This window comes from Aquarana catesbeiana, linkage group LG01 (assembly GCF_042186555.1).
Source record: "Aquarana catesbeiana isolate 2022-GZ linkage group LG01, ASM4218655v1, whole genome shotgun sequence".
NCBI classification, from domain to species: Eukaryota; Metazoa; Chordata; class Amphibia; order Anura; family Ranidae; genus Aquarana; species Aquarana catesbeiana.
In genome coordinates this window covers 542,598,220-542,611,164 of record NC_133324.1, presented here as the reverse complement: position 1 = coordinate 542,611,164, position 12,945 = coordinate 542,598,220, and the positions used below count along the sequence as shown (strand labels likewise).

Here is a 12,945-nt window from a genome sequence, read left to right as displayed (position 1 = left end):
GTTTGAATGACTGATCTCCCGAACTCAAGAGGAAAGAATGGTTCTTTTGACAGGGCTTCGAGAACAATGGACAAGTCCCAGGTTGGAAAGATTGGTTTCCTGGTTGGCCTTATCTTCAGGCATGTCTTTAGGAATTGAGTTATGAGAGGGTTTAATGCCCATCTGGTTCCCATCATTGCAGACAGGGCCGAGACTTGTACCTTGAGAGTGCTCGAACTTAGTCCCCTTTCTAGGCCTAGTTGCAAGAATTCTAGAATTTGAGAGACTGACGGAGAGAGTGGATCACAAGACTGTTGCTGAGCACATGCGGTGAACCTCTCCCAGATCCTGTTATATGTGCTGTTTGTTGACCTTTTCCTGGCCTGTTGTAGCGTAGTCACTATTCGAAGTGAACATCCTTGATCCAGCAGCCTTTCCCTTTCAACCTCCATGCCGTTAGGTGTAAACGATCTGGTGATGGGTGTAGGAATCGACCCTGCGAGAGCAAATCCGAGCTCACCGGAAGTGGAAGCGGTTCGTCTGTGTTCAACTGTAATACGGTCGCGAACCAAGGTCTCCTCGGCCAGAATGGCAACACTGCTATGATCGTGGATGTCGAGTTCCTGCAGTCTGGCCAGAAATCTGGCTATTAGGGGAATTGGAGGAAAAATATACCCCAGGTGAAACTTCCATGGGTGGTGAAGACAGTCGATCCCTGCTGCTGTAGGGTAGTCGCCCCCTGCTAGGAATCGGGGACATTTGTTGTTCTCTGGAGTTGCCGCCAGATCTATCTCGGGAGTTCCCCATCTACGAGTAAGGAGAGCGAAGGCTTGAGGACTGAGGGACCACTCGTTTGCTCGATATAAATATCCTGCTCAAGTCGTCCGCTAGTTGGTTCTGTATTCCCGGAACATAGATCGCCTTCAAATCTGCCAGGTGAACTTGAGCCCACTCGAGTATGGGACGAACTTCTTCCATAAGCGACCTGCTCCTGGTGCCTCCTTGTCTGTGGATGTAGTTCACCGCCACCATGTTGTCCATACACAAGAGAACGTTCCTTCCTGCAAGGAAAGGCCCGAATGTTAGAAGGGCCTGCCAGGCAGCCCTGAGTTCCAGTATGTTTGAGACTATGCCCTGAGGGCGAAAGGACCAATGTCCCTGTGCTCCCTGATGCTAGTAATGTGCTCCCCATCCCAGAAGGCTGGCATCTGTCGTGACTATTTCTGGTAATGGAGGGACTATGGGTTGACGGCGTGTTAGATTGCTGACTCGTGTCCACCACCATGCGGATTTTTTCACAGCCTGATTCATGACTATTCGTTGGTTCACTGAAGAACCGTTCCATTGCGTCAGGAATGAGTTTTGGAAGATCCTTGAATTCCGCTGGGACCACTGGACCATTAGGAAGGTAGAGGACATTGAGCCCAGGATGCTCAGACACATTCTGGCAGGAAGGTGTTCTGCCGCCAAGAGGCTTTTTATTTTGTGAACCAACGGTCCTATCTTCTCTTGGGGAAGTCCAACCGTATTGAAGCTGGTGTCCAATTCGGCGCCTAAGAAAATCATTCTTTGTGCCGGAACCAGGCTGCTCTTTTTCCAGTTTATTATCCAGCCGAACTGTTGAAGTGTGGAAATTAGAATTGCTCAATGTTGAAGGAGAGTTTGTTGGCTGTCGGCCAGGAGGATAATGTCGTCGAGATAGTGAAGGACTCTCAGTCCTTTTACTCTCAGATGCGCTATCACTGGTAGTAAGACCTTTGTGAGGGTCCTGGGGGCCGTAGATATCCCAAACGGGAGGCACTGGAACTGAAAGTGCTGGTGACCTATTGCAAAGCGTAGGTATTTTTGGAAGGTTTGGTGCACCGGAATATGCAGCTAGGCGTCGGACAAATCGACCGAGAGCATCCAGTCCTTTATTCCTATTGCTAGCAGTATGGATTGGAGGCTCTCCATTTTGAAGGATTCGACTGTAATCTTTTCGTTTAGGTTTTTTAAATCTAGCACTGGACTCCAATCTCCCATCTTCTTTGCTACTAGAAAAAGTGGAGAGTAGAATCCTATGCCCCTCTGTTCCTGTGGAACCTCTATAATTGCTTGTTTCTGTAACAGTTCCAGGATATATCTGACTAGGATTTTTCTTTTTGGGAGGGAAGATGGTAGTTTGGTAGATCTGTAGTGATCCTCGGGAGGTTTGTGTTTGAATTTCCATGTGTGACCCTCTTGGATGGTGGAAATCGTCCAGGAGTCTTTTATCTGATCTGACCATACATGAGCAAATAGCCTCAACCTCGCTCCTACTATTGCGGGCTGGGCGTGCGTGGCATCAAAATGACTTCTGTTGATCTCCTGAATTGGGTGTTTTAGGTTTTTGCACCCTCACAAAGGACGGTTGGGGATTTCGCCAGTTTCGTTTGAATTCCTTCCCTGGTCTGTAAGATCTTGCCTCCCAGTATCTTTCCGGCAAATGGCGTCTAAAAGGTAGATTTTTTTGTTGTTTGGGTCTTCTATCAGAAGGAATGAGACCCGATTTTTCTCCTGTAACCTTTGAGATTGCTGTATCAAGCTTAGGACCGAACAAGTTGGTACCGTCGTAGGGGATTCTACACCAAGTTGATTTAGAAGTCGCATCTGCGACCCAGGGTTTTAACCACAGCGCTCTCCTGGACATTACTGAGGCCAACATCGCCCTCGCCGAGGATCTTATTATATCCACTGCTGCTTCCGCCATGAAGTCTCCTGCTAGGCTGAGTTCTTGCATAGCAGATATGATTTTTTCTTGGTCCGCTGCTTCCAGCAACAATTTTTCAGTGTTAGATGCCCAGCTGGGGATCGCTCTGCCGACCGCTGCCAGAGTGATTGCTGGTCTGCATGCTCCTCCTGCCGCTAAGTAGGCTTTTTTAAGATCGAGATCTATTTTCCGATCCATTAGATCCCTGAAAGTCACGGCATCCTCAATCGGGAGAGTTACATGACACGCCAAGCGCATTAATGAAGGATCCACCACTACAGCTGAGATTAAAGGGTTTACCATTGGTTCCCTTAGTGGGTAGAGCTTGGCTATCCTGTTGTTTAGGCCATATTTTTTATCTGGTTTCTGCCATTCATCCTTTATTAACTCCTCGAGTTCTTCAATAAAAGGGAAAGTTTCAGGATCCTTTTTCAAAGTACTTCCTTAATTTGCGTGGAGCTTCCTTCTCCTCCCCCTAACCGATTGCCTCTTTTACAGATTTTGCAAAAGGATCTATGAGTGCAAAATCAAATGAAGTGGGCATTAGAATTTCGTCTTCTTCTGGAGAATCCTCTTGATCTTGGGGTATATAAGAAGTTGAGGCCATTGTAGGTTGTCAGATTGGTTCAGAAGCCGCCACTTGCATAATGGTTTCTTTCACTGACTCTCTTATTATGCTGGATGCCTCCCTTGCATTTGATTCTTTATCACGGGTTGCTTCGTCCAAACAGGTTTGGCAGACTAATTTACTAGGCAGAGCTAATGCTCCGCAAACCCAGCAGGCATTGGCCGCAGGACGGGTACGTTGGTGATCGTGAGACTTGTGGGATGAAGCTACATCTCTGTGGTGGTGGGAGGAGGTTCTTGACCGACTTCTTCGGGAATGTGAGTGACTTGAAGGTGCGCGGTCTTTACGATGAGAGTGCGATGACCATGATGATCTGTCGGAGCTACCAGGATGAGATAGCATTAGTGGCAAGGCTCTCTTTTTCTCCTCTTCACTACTTACCCAAGTATGCCCCCTTACCTTGTAGTTTGTGGATGGTCTGCTGGAGCAGCGGCCTCCATGATGGGAGATAGAGTGTACCTGAAATGGAGAGGTCTTTCAGCAAGAGGTGCAAAGGCTAGATATGCAGTGCTGGAAAGGGGAAATGGTGATAAAGACTTACCAGTGTCAGAAATAAAGCTGGGGTAGCAAGGCAGCAATGTGAGGAGCAGAACCGGTGTGGTAGGAAAGCTTCTACCTCCATAGGAGCTGAAAGACAGAAATTTTCAGTTTTTTAAAAAGGCCGCCGTTGCGGCGGCCCTGGCATCACGCGCGCGAATGCGCAGTAGTCATTTGCAGCGTCTGACTCCATCTTGGAAACTAGCGAAAGGAGAGGACGCCGCCTGTGTCAGTTCCTGTGCACCGCTGAAGCCTGACCCGGCGCCATGATGGGAATGGCAATGCCGAGTGACTACAGCGCCCAGCGAGCCAAGCATGCCAAACAAAAAAAAATAAACACAAGTTAATGTGTACATAGAGGAGTTCAAGCAAGGAAACCGTGTGCTAGATAACAGAAATAGGTAAGGACTGGAGACCGCTGCAGATGTAACAAAAAACCTATTTAAGGCTTGTAAGGTATAGATGCTTTTACATACCCCTGGGACCATCAGAGTAGGGTCCCCTGCATAAAGCTCATTTAGAGACTGTACAGTCAGGGCTTCCAACTAGGAGAGGCTGAACCTAGCTGGGACGAAGCGGTAAGGGGTTCCAAGCTTTTACCGGTCCAAGCATCCAGGTGATGAAAAAAAAGAGAATACAACGGTGGACTCCTCTTCAAAACTTATAGCTAACCAGTCCTATCAGGTTGTGGAGGCGGAGTCACAACCCAATGTGTGTGCTGCCATGATGCGTCAGGAAATGGTTTTTCAACATTTATTTTCTTCTTTCTTTATGCTTCCACCATCCTCTTATTTTTTTCAATGCCCCCCAATTGCACCTACACCCCCTCCCCGGATTGTTCCAGCATCCCCAGGGGGAGGTATCACCCACTTTGGGAAGCACTGCTCTAAAGTGTAATAATTTCTGAACACACTGTCAATCAACTTTACGAAATATATAATTTAACATCTTTGTTTCCGTTTTTCTTTTTTAGATGACCTGTATGATGATGCTGAACTGATCCTGGAGAAAAGTAAACCACCAGTACCACCAGTAAAAAAGACAAGGTATATATTTTCTTCAATAAATATATACTGTATATAACTGTTGCATAAATGCAAAGAAGAAATATGAATACTATTATTATTATTCAAAGAATAAATATACCTTTATTTACAAAATAAAAATCTTGCTTTGTAATTTGCCCAATCTCTCCAGTCTGTTTACAAACAGAACAAAGAGTCAGGCAACTGTCATTAACTGGCAATTTAAATTGCCTTTTTTTTTGTAAATATCGTTTTTGCTGTAGTTGGTTGTACACATTGGGGGTTATTTACGAAAATCCACTTTGCACTGCACTTGGAAGTGCAGTCGCTCTAAATCTAAGGGGTAGATCTGAAATGAGTGGAAGCTCTGCTGATTTTATCATCCAATCATGTGCAAGCTAAAATGCTGTTTTTTATTTTCCTTGTATGTCCCCCTCAGATCTACAGCGACTTTACTTCCAAGTGCACTTTCAGTGCAAAGTGGATTTTCCTTTAGTAAATAACCCCCATTGCAAAGTTGTGTCAGTTCACAGGCAGGTTCAGGGTATCCCCGTGCATGTTATTTAGAGGAATTTTGCATTTCTAATGTTTCTCTTTAAAGTGGTATTAAACACAAAAGAAAACATTTATTATATTGCAGATTCTTACATGTGATGGCTGCATGCATTTTCTTTTTTAGGCTTTCTTCTATTTTCATTCAGTGATCTAGCCAGTAAGCTTGTTGTTTTTCAAATGATCTAGCTCTCCAGCAGAAAGTAACTTTTACAGAGATGAGACAAACTATTTAACACTAGTTGGGGTGCTTACAATGATCAGCTGTTATTAATTATTGTAAAATCTTTATTCCAAAAGAAAAAAAAATGTTTGCTGTAACTGAATATAAGGTATTATCTGGAGTTTGGCTTCAGTTTGTTAGTGTATCTAAATCTGGTAGTACATCTAACACTACCTTCCCCCAGATTAACAATGCTGCTGTCCAAAGGTGCCCCCTGTGCTCCTTCATCCAAAGTGGGGGCATTGGAATACATGAGGTGTGTTACTTGCCAGATCACGAGGTGAAAAAAGCCTAAAAAAGAAAACGAATGCAGCCACAACATCTAATCATTGACAGGCTGCAATAATATACATTTTTGGTTTGGAGTTTAATACCACTTTAAGTATTATTAAAATCGCTGCTCTCCACCAAACTGATTTTTTCTGATGTTTCCTCTGCCTTTTGTTTGGCAATTCCTTGTCTATTGGCTATTACTGATAAATATGTTTTGGCTCCCAGTGATTTTAATGGGGTTCAGATTCAGCATATGAACTTTGGTAGAGTTCATTGAATGTACCAAAAACCAAACCCAGATACATTTGACTTATTACTGCTAGAGATTAATGCTATTACAGCCTCTTTTAATTCCATATTACTATATTTGTGGCCCTACAGCAGAGGCATAAATAGAACCTTCAGGGCCCTGGTGCAAGACAACATAAAGGGCCCCTCTGAACCCTGGCCAACCCCCCCACACACAAACTTTGGGACCCTGGTAGTCTGCCACTTGTGTCAATAGTTTTTTAATTTTTTTTATTTTTTTCAAATATTTTTTTACCATATTATTTATTTATTTTTTAATAATTTTTTACAATTTTTTAGGAGCCCCATTAGGGAGCTTTGGTGAACTATCAGGGGTCTAAACAGACCTCTGATGTTTCACCTTTGAGACAGAGAAAGGAGATTGAGGACATAGCCCTCAATGCCCATCTCTGCATCCTCAGCAGCACAGAATAGATAGATAGCAATTGCACTGTACAGAGCTTCCCGTTCATTCAGAAACTGAAGCATAGTAAACATATTTTACTATGCTTCAGTTATGAATGGATGGAGTCAATGATCAGTACAGACCACCACACAGTGACCACCAGGCTGCAGGTTGAGCACCAGGGTCATATATGATAACTGTTTTTATGTGTAAAATAAACAATCGAATTGACATTAAACAACGACTATGTAGTGCTAGAGCCCTATCTTTTAAGTTTAAAACTGAATGGTCTGTTTAGTTAGGTCTTCACATTCTGTAAAGGAAATTGTACAGCTTTTAAGTGCTCATTTAGTGGCACATGTGTGAACCAATCTCCTCTTGTTTCAGATGATAATCTTTCCCCATTGGCAAAACAATACTACCACTTTTTACACCGTCCATGACCCAGAAAAAAGGTGCAAAGCTTTTTAGCAAGCACTCTGTTTTTGACAGGTGATAAACAGAAAAACAGTTAATGCAGACCGAGGACAAATTGTGGACTAATAAGGGAATGGAAAGAAGAACAGGGAACACAAACCTGAACACAGCATTTAGGAAGTCTATGTAGTTAGAGGGAACTGAAAAAAAATGGAGAGACTGGTTCCACACGCTAGGAATTAGTTCATAAATAAATGTAAATTCCTTCCTCAATCCTCAGGTCAACAAAAACGAAGTATGTGCTCAGGCTTAAAGTGGTTATAAAGCCTAAACATTTTTTACCTTAATGCATTAGTTTAAAAATGTTGAGGCATCAATATCTCCCTCTCCCCCCTTTTACTTACCTGAGCCCTTTTGATCCAGCGCTGTGCACGCCTGCAGCTCTTCTCTCCCCTCACTTCCAGGTCTCACGGGCTTTGCTGTAGCAGTGGAAGCCATTGGCTCCTATTGCTGTCAATCAAAGCTAGTGTTGAGGGAGCAGGGGGTGGGGCTCAGCCTGCTGTCTATGTCAATAAATGATAGCTGTCACTCCGTTTTACCCTTTGTGTAATACAACCAATGTGCAGTAAATCAATAACAATAATAATGACAGGTTGCTGTAACCATCTATTGTTTTCCCACGATTGATAGCCTAAACCTTTTGTTCACTATATTGTTCAAAAAAACAAAAAATATTTTTTTGTGCAGATACTAATGCAATTCATAATAAATAAAACAAAAATGTGCATCACAGTCAAATCATGATATTGCGAATAAACATTTGAACATATGAATGTGTCTGTGTAAATTCCTTTTATCACAATGACTTCTTAATCAAGTAATTAATACACGATGTGTTCATATGCTTTGAAATTAAATGTTCATATATCCATATTTCCTCCACTGTGCATCTGAAAGGGTCCCACCAGCTTTCAGATCATGCTTTTATTGTCCACTGTGGACCTGCATAAATATCAGGTCAAAAGTGCTTTCCCTTTAGGCGTCTATCCCCAGAGGAAGTCACGTAGTATCGTGACGACACATGTAGGGCGAAGGAGAATAAAGTAATTGCCAAAACGTGATGTAGTTCCTATGCCCGGACGTCAGTTTTGCACACTGTATATGCCTGTTTTTTTCTGCAATATTGTAAGTGCAAAATTATAAGGTTTTAACTTGCTACACTATGAGGAGTTCCCTTGCTGTCTGAGTTTCATTGTAGAGGAGAGGAGGGGGAGATCCGATGCCTTAAAGGGCCATGCACATTGAAAATACAGACCACCTGTTACCAGCTTATATAAGTGTATCTGAGTGGAGACTACCTAGTTTACCCATCACCTTTGTCGCATATAATAGACCCCTAAAAGGGAAAGTGCTTTTGACTTGATATTTATGCAGGTTCACAGTGGAAGGTGAGAATAAGATATGAAAGTTGGTAGGACCCTCCGAAATGCACAGTGAAAATAATATGGGTGTATGAACAGTTCATTTGGAAGCATATAAACACTTGATGTATTGATTACTTGAATAAGAAGTCATTGTGATAAAAGAAATTCACACAGACACATTCATACATTTAAATGTTTATTTGCAATATCGTGATTTCACTGTGATGCACATTTTTGGTTTATTTATTATGACTTGTATTAGTACCAGCACAAAAAATATTTAGTTTTTTTGCACATAAGTAGTGATCAAAAGTTGAGCTCACCATCAATATGTTTATTTATTTAGGCTGTCTGTATCAATAAATGCAGACAGCGAGGCTCGGGAGCAAGCCCACATGAGTGTCCCCATAGAAAGCAGCTTCCTACGGGGGCACCCCCCTGGAAGGACAGAGCTGGGAACGCTGGCAGGGGATCCAAGAAGAGGTGGGTTGGGGGCGTTCTGTGAAATTCCATTGCAAAGAGACGGTAAGTACAACATGTTTGTTTTTTAGTTTTGTTACTTTAAGAAGAGCATTTACAATCACTTTAAGCTGAAGAGTAATAGTTCTGAATGATTACAAGTTGCTAACGGTTATTTTAGGGGGTGGCGGGGGGCAGCAAACAAACCAGTGCTCTCTGTCCTGAGCCCATCCCTTTTTGAAAAAATAAGCACCCTAGCACCCCTATAACAATACTGTAAAAAAGAAAAAGCCTTCAAAGTTGTGCTGTTACAGAACTAGTATCATGCATACAGCATACAATATTTAGCATACAATATCACAGACTTTTTAATTCTACCTCTGCCTAAGGCAGACCATAGAAGGCGCAAATTTCTTTCCCGCAACCAGTCCCTGCCAGGAGAAGACAGTGATTATTGGTAGTGGCTATGGCAGCCGCTACTGATAACCGCAAGTGAATCTGGCAGGCTGGTTGTACCCCAGTTGATCAAACCAGTTCCTGGTGAATCAGTCGAGAATCGAAACCGTTTATGGCCGGCCTTACAGAGTAATATAAAAACTAATATGTTCAGAGGGTTTTAAGAGAAACTGTTGATAACAGCTTATTATAACAAAGTTCATGAAAGTTAAAGGAGAAGTACAGCCAAAGCCCGGAAGAGTGCAGTTCGTTTTGTTACCCGTTTTCAGCAGAGAGCGGGCTGAAGCACACTCTCTGCTGATGTCACAGAAGTCGGTCTAGGGTCTGCATCATCATAACCACGGAGTAAGGATCCACCAGACCTCTGGACTGACACCCATCTCAGCCTCTCAGGGATATTATTTAAATTTATTGTGATGTGTCCATTGTGCTGCTGTCTTCTGGTTTAGTAGAAATCTTCATCCTCTGATGCTCCCCCACCCCCACCTCTGTAATCTTTTGGTGTGGCCGGGGTTAATAGAACTAAAGGAGCTGTGACAGGCTCTCATCAAGAGTGCCTGACTATGCCTGCCCTTTCCTCTCAGTGCTGCCAGTCATAAAAGCGGGTACTGCACACTGGTGAATGCAACAGGATATACAAATGGAGGACAGGCAAATATTCGAAAGGTCTACCCCCCTCCATTCATAGATCATGTTTCAGGCATGAAAGCTGTAGTATGGCTTCTATGAATGATGGAGCTGGGTGGATAGGGTGGCCATAGTCAGGTACCTTTGATAAGTGTCTTTCACTGCTCCCATAGTTCTATTAATACCCACTGCATCAGAAGATTACATTGACAGGGGTGTGGGGCTTCATCAGAGGATGAAAACTTTAACTAAACCAGAAGACAGCAGCACAAGGGATACACAGGGAACACACAGCATTGTGAATGGCAGCCAAACATATTGTACAGTAGAACATAACACACTGCAGCACAGAACAACGAATATACAATGCATTGTTAAAAATGAATCATGCATGTATTTTCATCAGTTGTGGTGCACTGGCAGCACATTCAGTATGTCATATGCAGCACAACTGATGAGAAACACATGCATGTTAACACACCACAACAATGCATTCCAAATGCAAACCACATTTAGCTAGTAGTTAGTAAATTTATAACATGTATGCTGCAGCCTGTGCGCAATCACATTGTAAATAATATGATTTGTTTGTCTAGCCATGATCACTGCATATACGCATATCCCTTAGTATATCAGGCCCAGTGGGGTAAGTTACCTTGCAAAGTGAAATTTAACCTATCCTAGTGAATGAAAAATGAAGTGAAAGTTCACCTTGAAGAGCATAACCATTATTAAGAAAAATTCTAAAAAACAGGATTGGATTATTAAATGCATGAAGCCTTCACCTCATTCACTAAGCTAAATTAATTTTATCTTTGCAAAAATATTTTTCTTTTATTTGCAAACTCAAGTGTCACTAAGGCTGGCCATACATGGTTCAAGTTTTGAACCCTAAGGCTCCATTCACACTAGCGCGTTTTTTGATGCATTTTGCATTTTGCAGAAATGCACGGGAATTTTTTAACATGGGTTCCTATGGAACATGTTCACATCAATGCCTTTTTGTTTCTCTGCATTTTTGGAAAGGGTCAGGGACTTTTTTTCATGCAAAATGCAGCGTTTTGCATGTAATAGAATTCAATGGACAAGCATCAAAAACGCAAGTGCACCGTTTTTGCAGCGTTTTTGAAGCGTTTTTGATGCGTTTTTGATGCGTTTTTGCCGTTGTTTTTTTTTAATTTTTTTTTTAGACTGTAAAAAAAAACTGTAAAAATAAAATAAAAAAAAAAAACGCAAAACGCAAATCGCGGCAAAAACGTCGCAAAAACGCCGCAAAAACGCTGCTCAAAAACGTGGCAAGCATGAAAAAAAAACCTCCAAAAACGCTCAAAAGCAACATGCATAGGTGTGAATCGAGCCTTAATGGGAAGGCTGAATGTACCAAGTTGATTGACCAATCAACTTGAGTGCAACCAGCCTACTGGATTTGCTTGCGATTATTGCAAGCGGCTGCTGTAGCTGCTAGCGATAATCACTGTCTACTCCTGGCGAGGATGGCTTTCCCCGCCAGGAGCAGACAATTGCTCGCAGGAGGGATTCCCCTGTCAGCACTGTCTGTGTTAATGTAAAAATCTAGAAAATGTATTTCCTGCAAATTCGCACCATCTATGGCTGGTCTCAGATTAGTAAATAAGGTGAAGTTGTGCTAACTTCAATCAAATCATTTTGTGCAAGTAAAAATACTTTTTAAAAATTTTCCTTTCACATAATAAGGCATTTTTTGCCAAGTTAAAGTAGAACTATGGGCAAAACTTTTTGTTTCATTTTGAATAGAGTAAGGGAGGGTCATAACCCCTGTCAGATTTTTTTTCGCCATCTCTGTCTCATTGTGGAGATTTCCCTTTACTTCCTGTCCCATAGCCAAACAGGAAGTGAGAGGAAATCTCTGAAAATAAAGTAATTTCTTGGGGAACCCCAGCTTACCAGAACTAGTGTCCCCATTGGAAGATTTCCCATCTATTACTTTTCTGGGGACAACCCAAAATTTTTTTTTTTTTTTTTTTTTTTTACTTTCACTTTCATTGATAATGGTAAACAGGACAAATAGAGAGGATGACTTTCCCTAACGGGCACAGACAGCAATAAAGATTGACAGGGGCTCTAATCCCTCTATCCAAAACTAAAAAAAAAGTTTGCCTTTAGTTATATTTTAATTTTCTTCTTCTTTTTTTTTTTTAATCATTAGCATTGCAAAGCAAAGCTCTTTGCATTTCCTTAAACACTAACTTAATGAAGCTAATTAACAAAGGAAGAAAGATGAGCTATAATCGGATACAATAAAAAAGAGCAGCTTTGTACAGCAGTGCTATCTGCTGATCTGGATATTACAGTCAACTCCTAAAAAATTAAAATGTATTAGGTAAAGGCTAAGTGCAAAAAAAAAAACAAAGGCAAAAAATAAATAAATGCACATGTAGCAATGGCCCGGACCTCTAGAGGCCTAATGGTGACCTCAATAGTTATGCCCGGTACACACGATCCGATTATCGGACGAATGATTGTCCTTTTTTTTTTTTGCATGCTAATCTCACGTCGAATCTGATGAGTTTACTAAAGTCACGAAAATTCCCGCACGACAGCATAAAAATTCGGAAGTGATGTCATGTGTTGTAATGCATTTATATTGCATTTTTGAACGATAGATGTGCTGATTAAACGAAAATCGTACGATCTGGCATCGTACGAAAAAAATATCCTTTGCATGTCCGATAGAATAATATCTGATGAACTGTCCTGATTGGCTCTCGAAAGCTCTGTACTAACGTTCCAATTATCGTACGATCGATTCGAATGCGGCATTTTTCATATGATTTTCGGATCGTGTGTACGAGGCATTAGGGTGAGCTGACATCCTTCCTTGTAAAGTGGGTTAACAGGCATAGTGGGTGTAATGCAAGATGAAATGATGGGCGCCAGTCACTTT

General features: G+C 42.0%; 1 protein-coding gene across 1 annotated transcript in view; it reads left to right on the top strand.

Annotated features, from left to right (window-relative positions):
* The window catches only part of LOC141105219 (FYN-binding protein 1-like), a 446,065-nt gene that overhangs the window by 263,932 nt on the left and 169,188 nt on the right, over positions 1 to 12,945 (top strand). The window contains exon 5 of the mRNA XM_073595110.1: positions 4,846 to 4,918. Within this exon, the coding sequence (XP_073451211.1) occupies positions 4,846 to 4,918 (73 nt within the window). The remainder of the gene's footprint in view (positions 1 to 4,845; positions 4,919 to 12,945) is intronic.